At 41.4% G+C, this 27,708-nt stretch overlaps 1 protein-coding gene across 4 annotated transcripts; it reads right to left on the minus strand.

Annotated features, from left to right (window-relative positions):
• Positions 1–4,251: 4,251 nt before the first annotated feature.
• Positions 4,252–22,397, minus strand: LOC144077573 (transcription factor AP-4-like). Of its 4 annotated transcripts, none has more exons than XM_077605421.1 (7): positions 22,074–22,397; positions 15,497–15,662; positions 15,276–15,374; positions 14,987–15,157; positions 13,629–13,775; positions 9,406–9,576; positions 4,252–6,129 (listed from the first exon to the last, which is right to left on the minus strand). In XM_077605421.1, the coding sequence occupies exons 1-7, from the start codon at positions 22,160–22,162 to the stop codon at positions 5,974–5,976; spliced, it is 999 nt and encodes a 332-aa protein (XP_077461547.1). In that variant the 5' UTR covers positions 22,163–22,397; the 3' UTR covers positions 4,252–5,973. The 4 variants fall into 4 exon arrangements, with proteins under 4 accessions (XP_077461547.1, XP_077461551.1, XP_077461550.1 ...); XM_077605425.1 differs by lacking the exon at positions 22,074–22,397 and adding an exon at positions 21,335–22,045; XM_077605424.1 differs by lacking the exon at positions 22,074–22,397 and adding an exon at positions 16,094–16,225.
• Between the last annotated feature and the right edge of the window lie 5,311 nt (positions 22,398–27,708).

A 27,708-nucleotide genomic window follows, 5' to 3' on the forward strand; every position in this document is an offset into this window, starting at 1 on the left:
CTGATCTCCTTGACTTCCTTCAGCAGAAAAATCTGAGTGAGAGCATGGGGCGGCTGTACACATTAATGGGTTTGACAGTGACCATCCCCGTGTTCTATGCTTCTGTCGAACGGACGTTTTCAGCCCTAAATAGAATCAAAACTTATGCCAGAAATACAATAGGACAGACTCGACTTTCAGCATTAGCTTTGATGGCGATAGAAAAGAACTTATGGCTGGACCTGAAACGCACGGGTAATCTGTACGACAGAGTAATTGAAATCTTCTTGAAGAAAGAAAGGACGATGGATTTTGTGTATAAATAAAAATAATTTTTGGTGAGTAAAATGTGTCTATTTTCCTAAATAATATTTCAATTTTTGAGGTTATTATTGCTTCTTTTTATGTGTCACATCTGTAGCTGCAGTAAATGTTTTAAACGTGCTCTGACTGGCCTGACGCGAGTAGCCTTGATACATGTGTTCGTAGTGTTTACCATGTCAGCACATCTCAATATAATTAAGGCTGATCGAAGGTCTTGCGGTCGATCATTAAAATATCAGCCTCAGACACTTCCTGGTTGTACTGCTCACGTGACTTCCTTTTTTAATTCGTCCACGTGCAGGCAACAGCCTATCGGAATGTGCAATCCAGGAGACGATCCTTTCGATTCATACAGTATCTCAAAAATACCACGTGCGATTATTTTTCTCGGGCGGCCCGGTGGCGCAAGTGGTTAGCGATCCTAATGAAGATAAAGCAGTTCAGAAAATGAGATGAGATGAGAATACTGAGCCCCTACGGCCTACAACTGAGAACCTGCCTAAAATCTTGCGAGACTTCCACGTCACTGTGTACACTTGGAAGTCACTCAGTCATTCAGTGACGTGGCAGTCTCGCAAGATTTTAGACAGGTTCTCAGTTGTACGCCGTAGGTGAAATCTCTGCTTTCCCATTGAAGGTAAAAAATGTTGGCCGATTTTGGGTGTCCCCCGCCTCTGGCCCGCGGCACCCGCAGCACCTGGGATTGGCTCCAGCACCCCCCATGACCCTAATGAGGATAAAGCAGTTCAGAAAATGAGATGAGAGACAAAGTAATCCGTTTCTACACTGAAAAAAACACAAAAAACATGATTGTACAATGGAAAAACATCGTTTTATTTGTTCTAATTCACCACCTACTCATAAAGTAACACATACCTATCTAGACGTTATGATCTTCAATACTAAAATGTGACATTATTCAGTACAGACAGACGGTAGAGCAGAGTGCTTTGAGGGGAGGGAGAGGGAAACAAAGAGAGACTAGACGGACGGCAACGCGCTCGTAACATAATCTTTAAATTAAATGAAGTTAGATTACTATACACACACTTAAAAATAAGTTTTAATCTTACGTTACACTAAATTTAAACCTTGTGCGATAACCGAGGCAAAGATGTTAATGTATTGCACCGCGGCTTTCGAGTCGCTACTTCCTGGCTACTCCATGCCTCAGTTAGTTTTTTTAAATTACCGAACCAGCCACGACTCGCTTTGAAGTGTTTCGCTTGTGCCTATTTCAGATACTTGCTTTGCCTTAGAGTTCATGTAGATTCCGCTGGCTGTTTCCCAGATTATTGACCCGTTCATGCTCTCTCCGGTAAAAAATGCTACCTATATTCCCCAGTACTCATAGATATCTTTACGTGAGGGAGTTGCGGCGAGAAAGACAGAGCGATGCTGTTCTCATAAGCAGCCTCTTGCATTCCTGGCCACCCGGATGGCTGCATTGGGAACCATCTGGTATGCTCGTATCTCAAATTTGTCTTGTATCTCAAGGAAAAAAATAGCTCTGAATTTTCCTCGTATCTCAAATTTTCCGTATGTTGAGACACTCATATGTCAAGGTATTACTGTACATACACATACATTAGCGAAATTTTATCAAAACTTTATTATTGTTGATGTCAGGATTTTATTTCATATTATTATACATCTGCTCGCAATGAAGAAATGCTTTGCTTTACTATTAAACTTACTCTATTTACTCGCATATGAGCAGCTTTTGTCGGACAAAAAATGATGACTGAATCGAGGCTACAGCTTATATGCGCACAAAACCACGACATGCACAAAACTGCAAGTTGGCGACGATGGCGACGATGGCGACGATGGCGACGATGGCGACGATGACGACGATGCCATTTTGTCGTGACGTCACGACGTAAGACACAATCATTTGTTTCAAAATAAGGAAAAGATAAACAGATAAAACACTAAACAAAATGTATTTTGATGTCTATGAATATAATTAAAGGAAAAAATAAACCGTATCTTGCATCGTGTGCGTGTTTATCATTGTAGCGCACTGTCTTTTTTTGCCGCATCTCTTTCCTGTATAACAATATCTACGAGCACCGAACAAATGATTCAGACGAGTTTCGACTAGGAAACGCACAACGCGCATGCGCAGGAAAAAAGAGGGCTTTCTGGGTAATAAAGTATACTTGTGCACACAACGCCGATAGACAATGGCACTCTTTCTCAGAATAAAACTTCATTACCCACAATCAATATGTGGGTAAGCTCAGCTGTTGCATTTCCTGTTATTATTATCATCTAATACGAGGAGTATTATATTACTTCTTGTTCGCTGCTCATAAGAACATCAGCGACACTGGCTCGCATTTCCCTCTTTGTAATATTTCTGGTCGCAACTCTCTCTCATAGGCGCCGTTCAAAGCGGTTGCAACCAGAGATATTACAAAGGGGGAGTTGCGAGCCACTGATGTTCTTATGAGGAGCAGAGCGATCGCTAATATTACAAGACTACTTCTCGTTGGCAAGTGGTCGTGCGTTATCCTATTGTGAGGACATTTGTGTGCATCATTTTCGGAATATTTTGAAGGGAATACGTAGTACAACAGCAAACAGCCCATCGATAGCGAACGTGAGGGTGGAGGCGTGGCAAACAGCTAACCGGCCAGGAGAAGAAAGGTAAAACCAATTAAAACAAAATTAGAATTCAGTTTTGTGAAAAGTTACATTAAACTTATGTTTGAGTGTGTCCGTATATATTAATCCAAGTTAATTTAAATTTGTTTGTTCCGTTTACGAGTGCGTTGTCGTGGAAAATTTTTAACTAATCAGGTGTCTTCCAAAATAAGTAACACTTGACTTTAATTAACTGATAACACTTGCAAAAGGTATCCTCTTGTTGAGTTGGAATGAAAACCTGCAACCACTGCGGTCCTTTGAGGACCGGTTTGACACCCCTGGTCTAAACAAAGAGGATCCAGAACCCCTTGCAGTGCTGCAAATCTGATCTGGGAAATGGAGCTGCATCCACCACAGACTCCACCAAGAGTCTCCAAGACTTCCAGATCTTCATTTGTTTTGACTATTGACGTCTCACTTCTGTTTCCACCCCTGCCCTGACAGTTGAGACGTACATTGTAATCAGGGCCCTCGGATGTAATAATTTGTGTAAGGTCAGATCGGAGTTGGGACTTGCCCCGAATCTTCGTTCTCCTTGCAAGTGAAAATTCTAGATGACTGTCTTTTCCTCTTTATTCCTGCGTGCATTTGGGGTTCACAAAAATTATTTGACAATAATTATCGTTTTATCGCCCGTTCACTTGTTTTACAGTATCACATGCAGTATGGACTGCAGATTGCGTTTTTGTGGTATCGGCTCAGCATCATTCTAATTCAAATTTTCTTGAAATTCGACTAGTGTAACGGCATATTTTTGAGTTATGTAAGTAGTGAAGGTCGACTACTAGGATTGACCCACCTTGCCTGGAATTCTTTTTAAAACCTTGATTTACAGTACCACAAAAAAATGCAAGCTTGACAAAGTACGCATGTTGCAATTTTAATTCTAATTTTCTTGAAATTCTGTTTGTGAAACTGCACATTTTTGAGTAAGCAAGTAGTCAAGACAGGTCTACAATTAGTATTGATGTACCTTGGCTTGAACTTATTGAGTCATATGCCCTACTCTGTCTCCTATACTTATGTGGCATTGATTTTTTTAGGAACGCTGATTGATATTGATGGAAATGTTACATAAATTATTTTTTGGGGTACAATTTTAATATGGATCTGTATGAGTTGATTATTTTCTTTAGAATACTCTGACAAGATTCTATCATTTAATTTGTTTATAAAAGTCTGTGAAAGTGGACCTTTAAAGTCTGATTGCAACAATTAGTCACACACCCCTAAACTCTCATAATAACCTGCAGCTGGACATTAAAAATATGCTTTGCACAATAAAAAAGGATGTCATAGAAAAGTACAAATGTTTTTATTTTTTTTTTAAAATTATTTACAAAAGAAAACTTGTTTTTAAAAACAAAAATAAAACAGCTTCTCACTTTTGCAGTTTGAAGAAACAAGACAAAAATAGATTGTTAAAACAGAAAATCAGACATTGAGAAAAAATGTCATTGTAAAAGAGTGTACTGTACTGAAAAAAAGGAAATTATTCATCATCGTTTCAGGCAGTAGAAAGAGTGGAAGTGCTTTAAACCCAAATCGCTCAAGATTCACTGAATGACATCAGTGCTAAAACAGAATGTACTGTACGGCGCCTATTACTGAATTCAAGCCACCCAAAGGCCAGTTTGACTTGATGCTGCAGCCAGAATTGTCAACCCCCCAACCAGTCAGTTTATTAGCAGCAAAACTCCCACAAACCAAACCCTTATTCTTTTCATGTTTGTCAAAACTAGGGAGATGAAAAGTGACATTGGAATGTTTACAGCTTCAAATTTTGTTTGAAAACACAAACCTAGAGTTCAAGTTGAAAGAAATAATCCAGTATGAGTTGATTCTGAGCCAATACTCACTTTCAAATAAGATTGTGATTGAACATGTTATCATTTTTTCTTAATACAATGACCATTTTAAAATTATTTTCCAGCACAACCATTTAAAATGTCCAAAATACCATCATGTGGAAATCTATTTAGCCATGTTTGAAAATGTTCAGCTCAGTGCTTGTTAGCAGGGCACTATGTTGGCAAACAGCACCGAGTAACAGCAGCAATGATGTTCCCTATCACAATCACAGAACATTTATACTGTAGGTGTGATGTACACACCTATTAGCGGTGCATAGTAATCTTTATCTTGTGTATCAATGGGCATAAATAGGAAACAAGTGCATAGTCATTGGAAACAACAAACTACGATCAGAAGTTGCGACTGAAGGTCTTTGATGGAAAACATGAAATACACATGCGGACGATTGTGTTTTAAGATTATATAACATCTTTGTCTTTAAGGGAAAAGAAGAGACTGTTTAAATTAGAAATTAGAAAGCCCATTAGTTGTTACCAGAACACTGGCCTGCAGCTGCTCTTCAGGTGTCTTAAATCTTGGCTTTCAAGGCAACACGCTCCTTATCAATTCCCATAAACATCCAATTTTTTCAAGTTAATCTCAAGAGAACCCAGTTCTGTAACCCTGATAATGTACATTCCCAAAAACACTGAATCAACTCAATTGTTCAATAGCTTATATTCTTCAATATCTTTTTAAGGGCTTAAGATGAAAACTATATTCATGTAAAATCTGACATCTTTTTATTTAGTATCAATCCTTTACTTAACTTGTTTGACCTGACTTGTTACGAAAACCACAACATTATGTATGTCGAGACAAAATTGCTACAAGTCCTCTGTTCTTAATCCAAAAGCCACTGCTTCTTGTGTTACATTCATTTTTCTTTTATAGGGAACATTTTAATTTGCACTAAAAATATAATTCGCCTGGCAATTAAAACATTGGAGAGGACGGACTGATGAGCTGCCTCAAGAAGCACCATTTGGTCTCCTTTAAACGCCCCTAGTATTCAGTCTAACAATTTACAATACGAGAGCAACAAAACAAGTGCTTCACTAAAGGAAGTTGGAGCTCAGATTTTTTTTAAGTAGGTAGTCAAGCTCCTGGATGGAATCTTACAGTGAAATTGAGTTAAGTGTTTGTGAGCTAATGGTACGCTCAGTTCATGGAACAGTCCTCTCCCTCTGTATCCGTATCTGTGTCCGAGCAGGCTGTGTCCATGGCGACATGGGCGGGGCTAACTATGACAGCTCGTCTCTGCTCCTCCTCTGCGCTTGCTCTTCTTTCCTGAGTGCGCTCAATGTGATGGATTGCCTGAAAAGAGTGAATGAACGATGAGGCAATATTCTATTCACCATAATATAAGGTACAGATCTAAAATGTACTGAGATTAGATATGAAAGCTGCAAACAGTTAATGTATCAGACGCAAGTTGCAAATTCCTTATTTTCTGGACTGTAAATAACTTTTTTCATAGCTTAGCAGGTCCTGCTACTTATAATTACTCCGTTGCTATAGCACTGTGACTTTGACACTACTTCTAGCGCCACTTTATTCTTATTTTTTTCTCCATGCATACACACATTGATCCTCATTGATTAGCAAGTGTACAGTGGTACCTCGAAATACGAGAAATTTGAGATACGAGTAAAATTTCGGGCAAATATTTATCTCGAGATATGAGACAAATTTTGATATACGAGCAGACAGCAGACACGAGAGGCTGCTCATAAGAACATCATGGGCACTGTCTCTCTCCCCGCAACTCCCTCGTGTAATGTCTCTGGTCGCAACTCCCTCTTTGTAATGTCTCTGCGAGCACTGGGCGGAGCGTTGCATTTTTTTCAGTGTTTTTTTCCCATTAGTCATTGCGAATGGCGAGGCGATCATTAATACGAGAGTTATATATAGTATTACTCGTTGGCAAGTGGTCGTGCGTTATCCTATTGTGAGGACATTTGTGTGCATAATTTTCGGAATATTTTGAAGGGAATACAAAAGCAAACTACCATCGATAGGTTGCATCTGAAACTCAGGGTGGAGGCGGGGCAAACAGAGCCAACCCGGCCGGGAGAAGAAAGGTATAAAAATGTAAAACAAAATTAGAATTAAGTTTAGTGTAAGGTTAGATTAAATTTATTTTTGAGTGTGTCTGCATCGTAATCCAAGTTCATTTAAATTTGTTTGTTATTTTACGAGCGCGTACGGCATCACAGTGTGGTACGCTGGAAGCACGGCGGCAGACAAAAAGGCCATGCAGAAAGTGATTAACACTGCCCAGAGGATTGTCGGCTGCTCTCTGCCCTCACTTGAAGACATTGCAGGCCCTCGTTACCTCAGCAGAGCCAAGAACATCATAGGGGACCCTTACCACCCTGGTCACAATCTGTTCCAGCTGCTGCCCTCTGGCAGACGCTATAGGTCCCACAAAGCACGGACAAATAGGCTTAAGGACAGTTTTTTCCCCACATCCATCAGAAATCTAAACTCGCGCTAACATAACACACATTCCCCTCTGCGGTATATGAACAGATGTTTGGTTGGTGATCTGCCTCCTACTAGCTGACTGAGGAAAGGTAAGTGGAAGACAGTGAGAGGTAAGCGACCTGTATCCTCAACAGCGGAATGACAAATTACAAGTCCGTAACTTACACTTATTAGGTCTTTTGCCGATTAAACGTAGCTTATGGAGAAGCACCATCAATTTCGTCACACGCAGTTTCTGCGTGTGATGACAAGTAGGCTTTTGTGTTGTCATAATGACGACAGGGCCTATGTCCGATTATTATTATTATTATTATTATAAAAAGTCTCCCTCCCCTCTCACCCCCTCTCTCTCTACCCTCCGCAAAATCCGTCTAATTCTAGTTCTATTAAATACATTTTAGTATACTGTTAAACCACTAGTTATTTGATACTTTGTTAATAGATGGCGAATTAGAACAAATAAAACATTTTTTGCCAATCCAATATCCTGTTTTTGGTGTTTTTCAGAGGGTTGGAATGAATTAATTTGTTTTTAGTTCATTTCAATGGGAAACGTTCGTTTGAGTTACAAGAAAATCGACATACGAGCTCAGTCCCGGAACGAATTACGCTCGTATCTCGAGGTATCACTGTATAACAATGTTGTCAAAAGAATTCAGAGACTTTTTGTACTTTAAAAGTGGTGAAATTACTAAAAAATGCACACATTTTCACGTACCATATTTTCACACCTATAAAACGCACCGTGTGATAGGGCGCAGTCTCATTTGCAGGTATATTTTCAGTTTTTTGTCAAAACATTGGACCCTTCGTCCGATAAGGCACTAGCATGACACTAGGCTAGCGTATGTTATACTAGCCGCTAGCGTACCTTTGTTATACTAGCCGCTAGCGTACCTTTGTTATACTAGCCGCTAGCGTATGTTAGGCTAGGCACTAGCGTGTTTTCTTTAAAGACAGCACGGGCAAAACTAAGTTTGATAATGCTTTGTTGAGGTAAAAGGTACACGCTGATATAAAGAGTTTGGCGTTTAACATGCTAGGCTCCACAGTCAGTCAGAGTTGTGTATTCCGGGAACTCGATTCCAGCTTTGGCGAAAGCTCTAACGGTGCTGGACCCAGTCATCCACAATCCATTGTAACTCGCGACATGCATCATTCCCAAGCCTGATTCTCCCCACTATTATATCGGGATCGACAAGTCATTCCAACAGGTCACGTAACTCATGTGACGCTGCCTGCCCGAACTACAATGTTGGCCATCCATTAGCAATCTGTTAGCAAAGCTGTTAAATTGAGTTCGATCCATGGCTTCAGTCCATTTTCCAAGCATTCATACCCGCATTGTGTTGTCATTCACGTCAGGCATTTCCTCTGTATAGCTCTAATATGCTGTTTCTTTGAGTATTGACAGTGTTTTTAGGGTTACAAGCGCTGCAAGCACACAGAAGTCAAATGCCTTGCCACTCCCCGGGATGTTTTGAATGGATTTACCGTAATACTTGGAATGCGCGAGGAGGCTATTTTTAGGGTGAATGTCCGCTGGGTTGATCGCAATAAGTAGCGTGCCAGTCACTCAAGCAGTCAGGGCCATACAAAAATTGAATTTAGTACACAGAGAAGGCGCACAGACTGATTGGGCGCATCGACCATTTTAGAGAAAAATTTAGACTTTTAAGTGTGCCCTATTGTTGTGAAAATATGGTATGTTTTCTTTTAAATTTGAAGTATGGCTCTCAATAAAGAACATTTCAAAATTTGAATTGTTTTTGTTTTGCAGTAAGAAAACAAACATTACTGGATGAATTACTAACTTTTTTTATGATATTGACCCAAATAATGTGCTTTTGATTCATACAGTATCTGAGAAATGCCACGTACAATGATTTTTCTCAAGATTTCCCTTCAAAGAAAAATGTGTACTCCCTATTAAAACCATGAATATGGAGGTGAAAATTCTAAATTGGGGGCGGCTTATACGCGAGAAATTGTAAAATCCAACAACTTTAAGGGTGCGGCTTATATCCAAAAATACGGTGAGCCCAACCCAAAATGTAATGTATAGTCAAAAATATGGTAATTCAAAACATAAAATGCACATACCTGTACAATAGTGTCCAGGTTTTGTCTTGATGTGGACACAGTGCTATTCTGTACTGACGAGCTCATGGTTACAACGGTAACATGGTGATGGGGTTGCTGGGTTAGTGCTGGTGCTGGCACGATGACTGTTGGGTGATGAGTTGAGGCAATAGGAGTGGGAGGGGCCAGCACCTGACGATGCATACATGTAACACATTTGTTACATTCAAGAAAGCTGAATGTAATGAGTCACTTCAACAATGCAAATAAACTAGGAAATATATTCTTCCATGTCTGAATACTGTAACAGTATTTTTGGGTACTTAATAAAATGACAAGTTAGTCCTGGGCGATAAAATGATAACAGTGAATAAGTAAAAATATTTCTTGTCATCAATAATAAAAACGCTCGATAAATGTCGATAACTTTAAGATGTAATTACACCACCTGAACACCAAAAACAACGCGGGCACTGATGGGATGTGAACGCTGGTACCAGACCAATGTTCAGGAGACGAAGAAGATGATGAGGAACAGCTAATCAGTTAACAGTGATAGCAATAGAGTGGCACACACAGAGCATGAAAGCGAAAGAACTATAACACAACCAAAATGAGCAATTATGATATGCAGGACAACACCGAGGGTACCCACTAAAACTCAATTGCAATTACACAAGGGGCTAAAATTCAAAACACACTAGTCGTGGGCCAAACAGGATAAACATTTATTGAACACACTAAAACTAAATGCTTTATGAATAAAAATACAGAAATATTATTCTGAAACAAACTTAAACCTTAAAGAACATAAAATGTTGCTCTCCATAAAAATATCTTGTTAAATTATACAACTCAGAACTTAACTTAAACAACATCTCATCTCATTTTCTGAACCGCTTTATTCTCAATAGGGTCACCCCAGAGCTGTGAGGCTGACGCGCTAACCACTCGCGTCACCGGGCCGCTTAAACAACATAATATTAAAATAACGTTCAGATTCCTTTGCTCTTATGTCAATGTATATAAAAAATAAACTTAAATATCCCAAAAGATCTTGCCCTCCTTAAAAAATTATACAAGTTATAAATATGAACATGCTACAAAAACTGCAACTATACATAAAATGTGTGCTTTTCAGCAATAACAATTCAAATTATTAAATTCTCTTTGCTCTTATGACTCTCATCTGATCAGCAGCGCAGGTAATATTTAAGACATCAGTCCATATGAGTTTTAATTCTCTATCCATTGTGAATACAGCTTGTCCCAGAAGGTTATTGATTGGCTAACATAGGGCAAGATGTCAAGGGAAGCCAGTAAGAGAAATTCTGACATTTGAGGACAGCCCGTAATTCTTTTCTTACTTAATATAAAGGAGTTACCCAATATATTCAAATGGTCCATAAAAGTGACAAAGAGCAAAAAAATGTTTATCAGGCTTAAAATGGGTGAAGTTCATCCAACTTTTATTTTTTTTGTATTTGAAATGGACATATATGAGGTAGATTTACATAGTTTTTTTTTTATGAGGCTGAAAATAGTCTGCTTGCCAATGGTGATATCTTTAGTTGACTGTGACTTTTATTTTATTTATTTCATATAGAACAGCAGATTTGAAGGCAAATTCATGAAAATAAAGATACCTGTTTAAATTCCAAAAGGTTTTATTATTCATTACTTCATAATGTTTGGAGGGAGTTGTCTTCTTATTGCACAACAGAACAACAAAAACACTTTTAAAAAAAAACATATTTTATATTAAGGGAATGTAGCAACTTTCATAACTGAATACCAGGTAAGTCACTTATTTTCATATTCACTTAACTTTGAAGTTTCAAATTTGAAAGACAAAAGATGTAATAGTTACATACCTGTCAACTCATGTTTTTCCCTTATTTTATGTTTTTTGATCATTTCAAATTGTGTACGCCGTATAATAATTGTATGGAAAAAAATCTTTTTTTTAAAGTAAGTTTTTTGTAAAAACCTATCTTGTTTTACCCATTTCGGCTAATCCGGATCGTTTCAGTCACTGGTAGCAGACGAAAGCGTCATCGTCGACTGCTAATTCTGTATAGTCATGCTTTACTATAAAAATCTAGAGCGTCAGCAAGCAATGTACTTAGACAGTCAAGCGGTCAATGTCATACAGTGACATCTACAGAATCTTGAATATAATGCATAAAAAAGCACCGACGGATTGGGCACTACGTCCACTTTGGGGAAAACCGTAGACATTTAAGTGCGCCCTATGTGAGTAAATATGTGCCACATTGCATTTGTACGGTTTATTATCACTTAATAAGGGGAATTGCAATAATTAATAAGCCAAGGTTGACAGGTATGTAGTCATCGATATTGACCTATATATATGTATACATACATATATACATAAATATATATACATACATATATACATATATATACACACATATATATACATATACATATATATACATATACATATATATACATATACATATATACATATATATATATACATACATACATACATACACAGTTGTGGTCAAAAGTTTACATACACTTGTAAAGAACATAATGTCATGGCCCTCTTGAGTTTCCAGTTATTTCTACAACACTGATTTTTCTCTGATAGAGTGATTGGAACAGATACTTCTTTGTCACAAAAAACATTCATGAAGTTTGGTTCTTTTATGACTTTATTATAACAGAAAAAGTGATCAAATCTGCTGGGTCAAAAATATACATATAGCAACACGAATTAGCAATTTTGGTGACTTAGAAAGTTGCGTCAGTGAAATTAGCTTCATAGCATGGCCTTTTAACTTCTTGTGAGTGATTATGAGTGACTACAGCTGGTGACTTCTCTGAGGCCATTTAAATAGGGCTCATTGGATGCAAACAGCCACAAACGCTACAATGGGAAAGTCAAATGAGCTCAACATGGATCTGAAAAGGCGAATCCTTGACTTGAACAAGTCAGGAAAGTCACTTGGAGCCATTTCAAAGCAGCTGCAGGTCCCAAGAGCAACAGTGCAAACAATTGTTTGTAAGTATAAAGTGCATGGCACTGTTTTGTCACTGCCACGATCAGGAAGAAAACGCAAGCTATTACCTGCTGCTGAGAGAAAATTGGTCAGGAGGGTGAAGATTCAAACGAGAATCACCAAAAAGCAGATCTGCCAAGAATTAGTAGCTGCTGGAACACAGGTGTCAGTGTCCACAGTCAAGCGTGTTTTGCATCTCCATGGACTGAGAGGCTGCCGTGCAAGAAGGAAGCCCTTGCTCCAAAATCGGCACCTTAAGGCTCGACTGAAGTTTGCGGCTGATCACATGGACAAAGATAAGACCTTCTGGAAGAAAGTTCTGTCATCAGACGAAACAAAAATCGAGCTGTTTGGCTACAATGCCCAGCAATATGTTTGGAGGAGAAAAGGTGAGGCCTTTAACCCCAAGTACACCATGCCTACCGTCAAGCACGGTGGTGGTAGTACTATGCTGTGGGGCTGTTTTGCTGACAACGGAACTGGTGCTTTACAGAGAGTAAATGGGATAATGAAGAAGGAGAATTACCTTCAGATTCTTCAAGATAACCTAAAGTCATCAGCCCGAAGATTGGGTCTTGGGCGCAGTTGGGTGTTCCAACAGGACAATGACCCCAAACACACATCAAAAGTGGTAATGGAATGGCTAAATCAGGCTAGACTTAAGGTTTTCGAATGGCCTTCCCAAAGTCCTGATTTAAACCCCATTGAGAACTTGTGGACAATGCTGAAGAAACAAGTCCATGTCAGAAAGCCATCAAATTTAACTGAACTGCACCAATTCTGTCAAGAGGAGTGGTCAAAGATTCGACCAGAAGCTTGTGGATGGCTATCAAAAGCACCTAATTGAAGTGAAAATGGCCAAGGGACATGTTACCAAATATTAGCGCTGCTGTATGTATATTTTTGACCCAGCAGATTTGATCACTTTTTTTCTGTTCACCTATAATAAAGTAATAAAAGAACCTAACTTCATGAATGTTTTTTGTGACAAAGAAGTATCTGTTCCAATGACTTTATCAGAGAAAAATCAGAGTTGTAGAAATAACTGGAAACTCAAGAGAGCCATGACATTACGTTCTTCACAACTTTTGACCACAACTGTATATATTTTTCATCGTGATAATAATCTTTGTCTCGATGAGTTCTTTTCAGAACCGGAGTTTATCGGAAAACAAGTGCTTTTGCATGTTTTAATGTATCCAGGAGACCAACCTTTGGACTGAGAGGTGGTCTTTCTGCAGTTTGGATTTGTTGCAACCGTAACAGCGCCTGGCTCTGGAATTGCGCGTGCTCCTCCTCCACCTGCTGGGTGATTACCTTAAGACGATCCGGGTGCCCCAGTGTGTCGAGTGAACGCACCTGAATACAAACACGTGAGCAACCCATCAACTATGTAGCCCTTACTTGATTGCAAGCTCAACTTCGCTTCTACTCACTTTGACCGGAAAAAAATGCTACCTATTTAAAATACTGTAAACAAGGCAAAACAACTTTACTCTAACACCATAGAAATCTATAGAAAGTATCTTAATATAACTAGGACAAAATATCCCAAAAGGGCGAATAAAAGCACTGTTTCTATTAGGATCGAACTATTCCGTGTTAAAACAATATACTGTCATCCTTCACCACTTCACGACTTCAACATTTTGGAGCGTTGGTGAGGGTTAACCTTTTCAGAAGTGCGAGCTTCGGGTGACCTCGTGGCGGACACCGTCACTCTTATCCGAAAATATAGCCTTCTGAACGGACAGGACGGTCGGGAACCATGCGGTAACAAAGCCGAGGGTGGAATTTTTTCAAAGTGCAAACTCCGGGTGACGTTATGGCAGACGCCGTCGCTCTTATCCGAAAATAGAGCTCTCTGGGCGGGTAAGACGGCTGGACGCCGTGGAGAAGCAAAGTGGAAGTTAAGTTTCCCCCAAACCGATGACGGCATTAAAGATGAAGAACGTGGTCATAGTACTTGGAGAAATCGGCAAGAAATTTTCAGTGTTCCAGAGATTGATGACAACATATCCATCTAATATGACAATCGTTGTGACGTGTCATTTCCTTGTACAAAAAAAGAAAAAAAATGCAGTCACAACTCCCCATTATCAGGTTCCTTGTGCGCCAAAAACCTCCTGCTGACCAGACGACGCCTCTCGAATCTGACTTAGAAGATTTACCTGACTTAAATTAAGCTCTCAAAAACCTGCACATTAAATCATCATCTTCACTTCACCTTAATGTACTGCACAGTTCTTTCACTGTTATTTTTTTGGCTTAAGATTAAGCGGAGAAGAGCTATTCTCGGGAGGTAAGTACGAGTACTTAAAGTATTTATGCATTTAAATAATTGTGTAACGTTTAATATCTATGCTTCTTGGGTGACACTACTTTGCGTTTTTCTATTATCACAGCCATGTCTGGTCTACATTATCCGGGAAATTTGAGGGAATACTATGTAATGTATTCAGTATCATCTGACTGTTTGGTACATTCGAATGGATAAGATTTATCATCATTTCAAATAGGACTAGAATTAGGCAGGCAATAGAAACAATTCAAATTAAAGGCATATCTACCTGCTCCTCTAGTTGCATGCGAGCAGCGCGTTCTCGGTCTAGCTGCTGGCGCAACTCTAGCATTTCCCTCCGCAACTCCTCCACTTTCTCCTCATCTAGAGAATCGGGGGACCCAATGCCTTCGTCCTTCTCTTCCGCTCGCCGCCTCTTGGGTGAGGAACCAGTGAACTCCTGTGGGTACATTGTGGGACAACAATCACATACGTTGCAGTGATTTAAAATGAGAAAAAAACATACCTAATATGCTAACTACAACACAGAAGTAATGTACAAGAGGGTTTCGGCATACCTGAATGAAGCGTTTAAGCTGGTTGTTCTGCGACAGGAGCTGCGTCTTTTCCTGTTCTAAAGTGAAAATGTAGTCTGCTGTCTGTTGCAAGATGGCCGCCTGCCAATAAGAGATCAAAAAAGTCCCGTTGACATTAAGTCAATGCCACTACTGAAAGGTGTACTACAAGCAGAGTTGAGCATTTATGTAAAGGACGGTTACATTTTATGACTACTATATACCTTGCTGAGTTTCTCCCCATCAGTGTGGGGCAGGAGAGTTTTGAGGGACTGGAACCCCGCATTGATACTCTGCATGCGTCTCCGCTCATTGCTGTTGGCGATTTCACGTCGGATTCGCCTCTCCTGGTCTTGGGCTGTCTCTGGACTGAATTGGATGTTGGCCAGACTGAAGAACAATCACAGGACAGACTAATCAATCAATCATTAATTATGTATGAGAATTGTTAGAAACTCTTCTCTCTCGTCACAGGAAATTTAAATTCTGAAATGTTCAATGCAATTCAATTTATTGGCGAAAGAAAAGCACAAGGCTAAGGGCCATGTAACGAAGATACAAGAAGTGTGTAAACAAAAAAACGCGGTGTTGTCACTGGTTCACGGCCAACACGTCATCCAGAGCCCTCTTGAACTGAGCGACCGTCGGCTTCTCGACCACACTCTGCGGAAGCCGGTTCCAAGGACCGGCGATGCGCACCAAAAAAGCAGCCTTCCGCCGATTTAACCGGAACCTGCGAGGATACACCTTCCACGGATGACCCCTCAGACCACGATCAGGTGCGGGCGTGAAGAAGAGATCGCGGGGCATGTTGTAGTTACAGTGGAGGATGTTGTAGGCCAGTATCAGGTCCCCTCGCAGACGCCTAGCCTCAAGGGTTGGAAGATTGAGTCGGTGGCATCTTTCCCCGTAGGACATTGTGCTGAGGCCGCGGACCATCCTCGTTGCAAGCCTCTGGACCCGCTCCAGATGCTGGATGTCCCTGGCGAGGTACGGTGATGCAGCTTGGACCCCATACTCGAGAATGGGCCTCACCAGGGAAACATACAGCGGAAGGAAGATGTCTGCGGTGATGATGGCAAAGGACCGGAACATCAGGAACAGCACTCCGCGAGCTTTGTTGGCTGGTTGGATGCATTGGGCCGTTGGTTTGAAAGTGGCATCGACAATGATGCCCAGATCTTTGCACCGTTGAGATCGTTCCAGTTCCAGGCGTTCCGGTTCAAAATCGAGAGGTGCATCAGGAAGAGCCCCAATAGCCAAATGACTGCATTTAGTGATGTTGAGCTGCAAGTCCCACAGGTTCGACCATCTCCACACGTGATGAAGGCACCTACGCAGGTCCTCGAAGTCACTCCGGGTAGCAACAAGCTTCACATCATCAGCAAAGAGGAGAACCCGCTGGGAGATGTGCTCTGGCAGGTCGTTGACAAACACCACAAACAACAGTGGTCCAAGAACGGCGGAAGGACACCGCTGGGGGCGTTGTGAGTTTCCGAGAGTATGCCGTTGACTTGAACTTGAAAGGTGCGGCCAGCCAAAAACGCATCAATCCACCTTACGACCGCTGGGTGAATCGCATAAGCTTCCAACTTGCGGAGTAGCAAGCAATGGTTGACCGAATCAAACGCCTTGGCGAAGTCCAGGAAGACCAGGTCGGCAATTTGTCGATCGTCCATTAATTGAGTGACCCATTCCTCCATCATCAGCAAGTTGGTGAGGCAGGATCTCTTGGACACGGAGCATTGTTGACTATCGGAGATCACCGCTGCGTTCTGGAGATGGGCCATCATGGACGTTTTGATGATAGATTCGAACATCTTGCAGATCACTGAAATGAGGGAGACCGGTCGGTAATTCAACGGGTCTTCTCGGTCTCCTTTCTTGTAGATAGGGCAGATGACGGCCCATCTCCAGTCTTCGGGGATGTCACCTGATTGCAAGGACAGTGTGAAGAGATAAGCGAGGGGAAGTGCTATGGTCGGAGCGAGGGCCTGGAGGACCCTCGGGTGAATACCATCAGGACCATGGCTTTTAGTGGCGTCCAGACACATCAAGGCTCGGTAGACTTCAGGAGGTGTAATGGCAACTGCAGGCATTGGGGGAACATCCCGAGCAAATGCAGGTGCTGGTCGCCCATCATCGACTTTGTAAATGCCTGCGAACACCCGAGCAAAAAGAGAACTTTGCCCCTCTGCATCCGTGACACAGACTCCATCAGCACCCTTGAGTTTAACCACTTGATTGTGTAGACGTTTGTTGGCTTGAACATGGGCAAAGAAGCGTTTGGGGTTTGCACGAGATGACTGTGCTAACCTCAGTTCATAATTGCTCCGCTCTTGCCTTTCAGTGAACACTGCTCTATTACATTGCTGCTTGTAGACCTCATATGCTGCCGCCGTGCCTCGTTCCTGGAATTCGCGCCAAGCAACATTTCTGAGAGTCCGTTCCCGCTTCACCTTTTGCGTCGCCCAGGGTTTATGCTTCTGGTGCCGTGGCATCGACAATGGTACTGAACGCTCCGTCACCCGGAGTATGGATTGTTTTAACGATGTCCACAGCTCGCCGACTGAAGTGATCTCCATGAAGGAAGCCCAGTCAACAGCCTCGGAAGCCTCCGCCAGTGCGTGATGATTCAGGGCAGAAAACCTTCTCTTCGGAAGGATCTCACTCTGTAAGGCCGGAATTGTTGCGTGCCAGTTGAACTTGAGCACCACGTGGTCAGACATGGAGAGCGGCAGGAGGATGTTGAGAGACGATACCGACGACGGGTAGCACGTGAGTACCAGGTCCAGAAGAGACGGGTGTTGGTTGCTGCGGAAGCGCGTCGGAGCTGCAACATGCTGTGTTAAAAAGCAGTTCTCAACTGTGTCGAGGAGTGCCTGATCGAACCGGTCGGCTGATGAGCAGACAACATCGCTCTAGTCTATTGATGGTGCGTTGAAGTCGCCAATAATAAGGAAGTCTTGGTGTGATGAGACCGAGCGAATTGCACTGATTACGTGGTTGTCGTCTTCGGCGGTAGCTTGTGGGGATCGGTAGACTCCCAAGATAGGCAGACAGACTCTACCCACAGTTATATTGCATCGCACAACCTCGAAGAAGTCGGTCTGTTGAGCAGCGGGAGGGAGAGGACAAAGGGGGGGCTTTAGCTCGCCCTTAGCATAGATGATAACTCCACCGCCACGTCTGTCTCGTCTGTCGCACGGGAAGGGGATGTAGTCCACCAGGTTTATCTCAGCATCGTGCACTTCAGAGCTTAGCCAAGTTTCAATAATGACGATCATATCAGGCTTGAATCTTGATACAATACTGAAGAGGTCACTGAACTTGGCGATCAAACTGCACGCGTTGGTGTAGATGATGACTAGGGGTGGGCCACCGCCATCCCTTGTTCCCTCACCGTCACCCAGTTGTTCTGAGTCTCCGTGGTCACCTTCAGTGGCGGGTGGATGTAGCTTGTCAGGGCTAGTTGGCCGTTGCGGATGCACAGACCTCTTTCGCCCTTCTGACGTCTCGCTGCCAGCTCCGCCACAAGGTTGCGCCATGAATCCTCTCCCTCAAAGAGTACTCCTTCCGAAAATCCAGTTCGAGATCAAATGTGGGACAGAGGTGACACTTCAGCTGAAAAAAATACTACTAAATACAAACTTCCATCCACGGACAAAAATACAAGCAGAAAAACATACAATACTGGCTCAAGCAGATACTAAAATAGGGGTAGGCTTGACTTCATTTTGGTCAAACTTGAAACCTTCACTTCACATTCCTTGGTCTGAAATGTCTGCGAGTCACAGAATTTTAAACAACGGTTAACCATTAAATTACCGTATTTTCAGACCTAGAGGACGCACCCAGGTGTCAGGAATAAATAATTGGTGGAAAATTGCAGTATATTGCCACAAATATATTTTCAATTGGTCTTACATGCTAAAAAAAATATCAATTATTGGTCGCCGAACCAAAATTATTTCCAATAATTTTCCTTGACCATTTTCCGTAGCGTGTGAGAAATTCGCAAATGCATGCGTGCAAAAAAACACGCCTGCATGCACATTGCTCGCATTTCTCCATGCATTCAAGGTCAAATGGTGTGTGCGCTATGCACAGACAATTTGTCGTCTGGAGAGTCTGAGATGTCCTTTGGCCAAAGTCTACTGAAGAGACGTCATCTTGGCATGCAGAAGCCCAGTCGCACCCAGTTTATGGACACATCGTTCATATTGCCCACATCCAACATTGTTGAATGTTTTTTCAGTACGGCTTCAATTGTTTTTGACGACCGCAGACACAGCATATCCCTCGAGTGCTTGAAAAGGGAACTTTTTTTGCACACTAACCAACTTTTTGGGATCGCGAGTTTGTCTCTCGTATCGTATCATCAAATGCTCCTTTGGAAGGTTCCCCATTGTTTGATATTTTTTCATATAAATCTACAACTGTGAACTCGAAAAAACGCAATTTTCTTCTTGATTTCAGATGGGAACTTTGGGATCTTAGTCCCAGGGATCATCAAAATTTAATTTTTGGGCTTTAAATCTATTTTCCCATTAAAAAATAATAAAAATATTCTCACGCTAGGCGCCAATATAATTTTCGCCCAATTATTGAAATACAGACGCTCCCCTACTTACGAACATTCAACTTACGAACAACGGTACATACGAACATGTCTGCAAATTGCGTTTAAGTCCAAAAATGTTCGCAAATCCAATTTTGTATTTCGCGCCTTTTTCGGAGTAGTACTTCTTTCTGCCGCTAATACCGACGCCTGGCGCTGTGAGAGCTCAGCTCACCCAGCATCTACCTTCTTCTTCGTTGCAATGCGGAAGTGCGTGAATGTATCTCGTGTGCAAAGAACCTTTTTCATTTGTATCATTAAATATCTCATGCATCCAATATTGAATATGGTTGGTAAAAAGCTAAAGGCTTCTATTGAGGGAGTTGCAAGGAAGAGGCAAGCCATTTCATTTGAAACGAGTGGCAATAATAACGAAGCTTGATGCGCGTGAGAGTGGTGAGCGTTGCACATTCAGTACCATTTATAAACAGAAAGATCGAGCAGCAGGACCCAAATATTGAACGTTGCACAAAGTTTGCAAATCAATTGAATGATGCCATACAGTGCTACTGCATCATTTATGATGAAAAAAAGAAGAAAACTGTGCAATCGTCATTAGGTCGCTTCTTTTGGCCAGTTTCTAATACATAAATCTCTCTCTCTCTCTCTACAGTACTGTACATATTCTCTCCATTTTATTAAATGTTTTTTTTTCAGTACAAACCAATGCGTGTTACTTATACAAGCCTTAAACATACAAATGCACTTATATAAACCTTCAATATACTTATATCGGCCTTAAACATAAATAATAATACAAAATATAGCACTGAATCAACTTACAAACAAATTCAACTTATGAACAATCGCTCGGAACCAATTGCGTTCGTAAGTAGGGGAGCGTCTGTATATTTTGATTAATTCCTTACAGTTCTAGTCCGGTCCTCGAGAGCCCCTATCCAGTCTGTTTTAATTATCTCCATGCTTTACCACATCTGAATCAAATGATCAACTCATTAGCAAACTGTCCAGAGGCTTGATACCGATCCAGATTATTTGATTCAGGTGTGTAGGTGGAGGGAGATACGGAAAACAGACCAGATAAGGGCTTTCGAGGACCGGATTTGGCCATCCCTGTTCTAGACGGTGCACCTCCTCAATGTCAGAACACAATTATAAAGGTAGCCAAATGTGATAAATTCCCTTGAAATGTAGCGAGTTACACACCGATTTGCTTTTGTAAATTTGCAAAATATTAAAAACTGGATTTAGAATTAATAGCAGTAATTTTCAATTATTGTTTTCTATGGCGATAAATATATTAATATTTTTTTTAAGCGGCCTAAATTAAAATATATTTATTTTGCGATACGAATATATTTCTGACACAAACATTAATGTCTTCCAGGCCCTGGTTGTGGCCGCCAAAAGTTGCGCACCTTTAACTTGGCCGCCGGGGGGCGCGCCGGACAGATAGTAGCAGTACAGTGAAATGTGATACCTCTCCGTTCAGTCCACGCTGTGAGAACAGCAGCGGTAGGCAGCAGGCCCCCGGGTAGAGCGGAGAACAATGCTTTCTACCGTTAGCGGGGAGCTAAAAGCCAAGGTTGACTGCACGCAACAAAAAATAAACATCCAGCACGGGCCACGTCAAAGTGGTGTGGTTTGCTCTGCGTTGTGTATCCGTTTTAAGAAGTAAAACAGGTCAGGGCGAGAGAGGGAAAGCACGTTTGGGAAATTGTCACGTTGCGTTAGCTTGCAGAGTTAGCAGTCCAACCTCTGCTACTGCTCCGCCAATAAAACTTAATAACCAAAGGAATACTTAATGTTCCGAGCGCCCACACAAAATATCAGCAATAGACATCCCGTTCAACTAATTAAACCTTCAACGAACCGAATTTGGTGGGAAATACAGAAACGGTTACGAACATGTTTAGTACCACGTGCTCGACTGGAAATGCGACGTATTGATTTCATGTCATTGATTTACATATTTCGGGAGCGAAATCCTCCTTAACGCGCCCCGCGGTGGAAAGTTTTGCCCTACTGTTAAGGAATTATATATGTCACAGACGATTGCATAAACCACCGGTCGCGCGGAAGGGTTGCAGGACAGGTATTAATCCGCCACTTCGTACATTGCTGTCCAACTATCGCATGCTAGCAGCTAGCGGCTAGCGCGCTAAGTAAAGTCCAGACCGCAGCGCACCGCTGCATCCTCAACGTGTTTCGGGACGTACCTGCATAACCCCCCGATTACATCCTTCTCCGTCTTCTTGAACTGCTGGAGGTTTGGAATCTTCTCTGTCGGCATCATGAAATATTCCATGCTTTCAAAGCCACCCCCTAAAACGCGCTTTCCCCTCACCCTCCCACTTCTCGCCTACCTACACACACGGACGAAAGTCGGTGAGACGCACAGTTGCTGAAGTATATTGGAGCCGTCAGACACACGGAGACGCGCGAACAATGAGAAGAAACGGGTTAGAAAAACAAAAGTTGTAGCTGTCCACAGCTGATGGGGTTCCCTCCAATGCGTGCGCGCGCGCGTGAGTGTTGCATCTTGCCCCCGCCTACTACGTGTTTGTGTATATCTTTTGACTCCGCCTACTCCGTTGATGTGTGCGTGCGTGCGCGCAGCTGATCCGAGCGAGGCGGGAAACAGCTGGTTGGAATCAGCCTCTTTCCGGCAAGACAAACAAGCCAAGGGGGAGAGACACCAATCCATGTGGAAAGCGGTAGCCGAGCTGCTTTTTCTAGTTCTGTCCTTATCAATTTAGTTACAACATTCTCCTTTAAATACATTTTTAACTCTTCATAAGGCAAGTGAATATCTTTATAATAATAAACAACCTGTTGTCCGTCTCCTTACGCCCTCCACCTGATACCCATATTTGGCTGGGAGAGGCTGCAGCAACTCTTGTGAGGATAAGCGGTGCGGAAAACGAATGAATGAATGAACTGAACCTCATAAAGACCGTGCATCCTCAGATGTGGACATCACATTTTGGTCATGTAGGCCAAAATGTCGGCCCGGCCTAGCAGTGGTTAGCGTGTCGCCCTCACAGTGGGGGACCTGGGTTCAAATCCAGGTCAGTCCACCTGAGTGGAGTTTGCATGTTCTACCCGGGCCTGCGTGGGTTTTCTCCGGGTACTCCAGTTTCTTCCCACATTCCAAAGACATGCATGCATGGTCGGCTGATTGGACACTCTAAATTGCCCCTAGGTATGAGTGTCAGTGTGAATGCTTGTTTGTCTCCTTGTGCCCTGCGATTGGCCGGCCACCAATTCAGGGTGCCCCCCCGCCTCTGGCCCGAAGTCCGTTAGGATAGCCTCCAGCACCCCCCACAACCCTAAGAGGATAAAGCTGTTCCGAAAATGAGATGAGGTCAAAATATTCACGTGAACAAGTGCCCACATTTTCTGACACCATGTCTCAATTATACGTAATTGTATATTAAAATTTTATTAATTTGATTACTTTATGTGTAAATAGTAACATCGCAATAAACATTGAAAACGTTAATAAAAAATGCATTTTGGTTATGGCCTACATTAACACTTTAAAGTAGTTTTTTTTCACAGTACTTAACTCATTGCCTGCCACTGAAGATAGACCAGTGTTTCCCAAACACTCGTGTGACACGAGCGATGGTCGGGAAATTACCTGCCAAGAAGTCATTTATTGTATGTAATATTCCAAAAGAAAAAAGAATATCAGATAAAAATGTAAATATGCCGAATAATAAGTCCATATTTTATTATTGCAAGATTCAATCAACCGCTTATTTTAAAGTAATGTGAATGAACCCTAACCCTCCCAACAAAGACTCTCTTTCGTCCACTGTCATGCAGTTTTTTTGTTAGTTTTTTGAGGGTTGTTAAAGCAACTTTTTTCTTTTTTTTTAAAACAAGCCGGGCTCCCCTGCTTGTTTAGAACCAAAAGCCAGTTCTTGCGCTATGAAAAAAAAATCTCTTTTGAAAAATGGGTCAGATGAGAAAGGAAAATTTCAGTTGCACGCATAGCACAGCTAGTAGGCGGGCCAAAGCAGCCAGAGATCGCAAACTCCACCCATAATGGCCGACAGTGGCAAAAACAAATGGATTCTGTTGCAGATTTCTCTCACAAAGCTATTTTCCAGACGGACTTTTCCAGAAAAAAATGGACATCATTAAGAAAGGGCGGTCAACTCCGAAGCTAGCAAGCCTGTTACAGCCGGGAAAATGGTGTGCGGCACAGTGCGCTAACTTAGCTCCACAAGCAAATAGTATATTGTTGTTTTGATTTAAAGCCATTTTCAAAACGGACTATGCCAGAAATATGACAGGACAGGCTCGACTTTCATCATTAGCTTCGATGGCGATAGGAAAGAAGGAAGAAAGAAAGGAGCATGGATATTGTGTACAGTTAAAAATGATTTTTGGTGAGTAAAATATGGCTATATTCCTAAATAATATTTCAATTGTGGGCCCGGTTCTCATATCTGAAAAGCTCCAGTGTTTGTATTTAAGCTCCAGTGTTTGTATGTAATCACTAATTGCTGCTAGGATGCAGATTTTATCCCAGTTTAATTTTTACCACTTCGCCATTGACGTCCATCGCTGTCTTTTCCCGAGGAAATCACCCCCCTGGCCTGGTTGTAATGTCTCAAAAACTCCAGTATTTGTATTCAGTCAATAAATGCTGCTAGGAAGTGGATTTGACCTAATTTTAGTGCATTTTTGTCATTTCATGTATGGGAAATGATACTCCGGGCCCGGTTCTGATGTCTAAAAAGCTCCAGTATTTGTATTTAATCAATAAATGCTGTTTTCGGCTGGATTTTACCCCATTTTCGGGCAATGTTTGCCCGTACGCCATTGACGTTTATCACTGTCTTTTCCCGAGAAAATCGCCCCCCTGGCCTGGTTTTAATGTGTGAAAAGCTCCAGTATTTGTATTTAATCATGAAATGCTGCTAGGAAGTGGATTTTACCCCATTTTTGTGCATTGATTTATTGATTATTTTTTATGTGTCACAGCTCTAGCTGCAGTAGAGGTTTTATAGCCATAAAATAGTTTTTGAGGGTTGGATTGATACGTTGAAGGCGCTACGAGAAAAAGCACCGACCGCCACTGGGGGAAGCACTGAAGAAGGTATGGTTTTTCAAATCTGCAAAGTGTAATACTTAAAATTACCACAAGAGAGCAGCAAGTTAACATATTTCTGGTCAGGCCTACTCATCAATTATCCTTGCAAATGCTCAACGTTTGAGTTTACAGACTAAGACACGTGTTAAAACGTTTCCGCCGAGGGCCGCAGTGGGTCCTGGTCTTTGTTCCAACCGATCCAGTGCCGACATTTTAACCAATCAGGTGTCTTCTAAAATAAGTAGCACCTGACTTTAATTAACTGATTACACTTGCAAAAGGTATCCTCTTGTTGAGTTGGAATGAAAACCTGCACCCACTGCGGCCCTTTGAGGACCGGTTTGACACCCCTGGACTAAGATAAGGTAAAGAAATTAAATCACTCGTTTTAGGATCCGCTAGCCGTTCCTGGCCACCATAAAAAATTCCGCCAGCGAGTTTCCAGGTGCACACACCCACACCCACAAATCACGCTTTATAAGGATTATAGAATAGATAAAGCGTGATTTCTGGATAGGTGGATGCTTTACAACTCCCGTCACGTCAGAAAAAAAGTGTTCCATGGAGCAGCTGGAAACTCGCTGGCGGAAATTTTTCCGAAAAGGACGTTTGTAAATGACGTGGAAAGGCGTCTACATATATGGGCATGAGGCAGGGAAATCGACATGTAAAATGCTGCTCTTCTTACAAAAATCCAAGTTAAGAAACAAGTTCTGGAAACATCCTTAATTTCATATGTCGAGCACCCACCTGCTGCTTATAGTTAGCTGGGATAGGCTCCAGCACTCCCCGCGATCCTTGTGAGGATAAGCAGTTCAGAAAATGAATGAATGACTGTAGAAGTACCACTTTATCTTTTCTCAGTACAACCACACAACATCTATATGAACTGTTGTTATTACAGTATAACTACTGATCCTAAATAAATCAGATGGTTCATTTGAAAAAATACAGATAAAAGATATTTACATTTTTGTTCTTTCCTATTTTTAATTTAAATATTCAAATGTGAAAATAGATAAAATAAAAAATTAAGTGGAAAAATATTTACTGTTAGGATGGTGCATGAGATCCAATCTGTTTTGACTGGGGGAGGGTGGCAGCAAATGATCACTGCCAGCCCTTCCCGTCAAAATGGATTGGGTATCTAGCGCCATCATTGAGTTGAATGAGTGCCCTCTACAGTGGCATAAAAATAGTTGTTCCTTGTCCCACAGCATTATCTTCGGTTGAATCATATCTGAGCTATTTTATTGAAAAGCAATGTATCAATTTTAGAGAAAATAGAGGTTTTTGTCACAAATTATGATATAAAATGCAAATATATATATACACACATATATATGTACTATATATGTATATGTATATATATATATGTATATGTATATATATATGTATATGTATATATATATATATGTATATATATACACATATACATATATATATATACATATACATATATATATATATATATATATATATATATATATATATATATATATATATATATATATATATATATATATCAGTGGCGGGCCATCAGGGCCTTCTCTGCTGGCCTAAGAAATATCTGAATCATATTATATTTTGTCCATCAATACTTATTATTCCAAATGCTCTGTTAGCTTCCTTTCATTGCTTTCCCCCCTGGTTGCACTGCTTCCAGATGTGTGTTTTCATATTGAAGCATTTAACCAATCACATTTCAGCCATTATTTGATGCCAGATCAGATCTGCCTCAAAGCCTTCACAATCAGTTCTTGCGGGCTCTGCTGCATTAAACTAGACTGTTGCTTTTAACCAATCAAATTTCAAGTTGGCAACCCCACAATGATTTTTCATAGGCGTTAGCATTTTGCTGGCTGGGACATGTCATTGCTTTCACAAACTATGATTGGCTAGTAGGCGGGCCAAAGCAGTACCCGAGGCAGCCGAGATCGCAAACTCCACCCACAACGGCCGACAGAAGCAAAAACAAATGGATTCTGTTTGCTCACAAAGCTATTTTCCAGACGGACTTTTCCAGAAAAAAATGGACATCATTAAGAAAGGGCGGTCAACCCCGAAGCTAGCAAGCCTGTTACAGCCGGGAAAATGGTGTGTGCGGGACTTTCACTGCACTAACTTAGCTGCCCCACCAAATAGAATATTGTTGTTTAGATTTAAAGCCATTTTCAAAACGGACTATGCCGGAAATATGACAGGACAGGCTCGACTTTCATCATTAGTTTTGATGGCAATAGGAAAGAAGGAAGAAAGAAAGGAGGATGGGTATTGTGTAAAAATGATTTTTGGTGAGTAAAATATGGCTATATTCCTAAATAATATTTCAATTGTGGGCCAAGTTCTGATATCTGAAAAGCTCCAGTGTTTGTATTTAAGCTCCAGTGTTTGTATTTAATCACAAAATGCTGCTAGGAAGTGGATTTTACCCCAGTTTAATTTTTGGCGTTTCACCATTGACGTCAATCGCTGTCTTTTCCCGGGAAAAATCACCCCCCTGGCCTGGTTGTAATGTCTCAAAAGCGCCAGTATTTGTATTCAATCAATAAATGATGCTCGGAAGTGGATTTTACCTAATTTTAGTGCATTTTTTGTCATTTCACGTATGGACGTATCGACGTTCATCGCTGTCTTTTTACCGGGGAAATGATACTCCGGGCCCGGTTCTGATGTCTAAAAAGATCCAGTATTTGTATTTAATCAATAAATGCTGTTTTCGGCTGGATTTTACCCCATTTTCG

This window comes from Stigmatopora argus, chromosome 7 (genome assembly GCF_051989625.1).
Source record: "Stigmatopora argus isolate UIUO_Sarg chromosome 7, RoL_Sarg_1.0, whole genome shotgun sequence".
Taxonomy (NCBI): Eukaryota; Metazoa; Chordata; class Actinopteri; order Syngnathiformes; family Syngnathidae; genus Stigmatopora; species Stigmatopora argus.

Excerpts from the sequence above, each read along its gene's own strand:
- LOC144077573 (XM_077605421.1), bottom strand. The coding sequence starts at position 22,162 with ATGGAATATTTCATGATGCCGACAGAGAAGATTCCAAACCTCCAGCAG. Across the intron at positions 15,375-15,496 it reads ATGGGGAGAAACTCAGCAAG|GCGGCCATCTTGCAACAGAC; the intron begins GTATATAGTAGT and ends TCTTATTGGCAG. Across the intron at positions 9,577-13,628 it reads GACCACCTCTCAGTCCAAAG|GTGCTGGCCCCTCCCACTCC; the intron begins GTTGGTCTCCTG and ends ATGCATCGTCAG.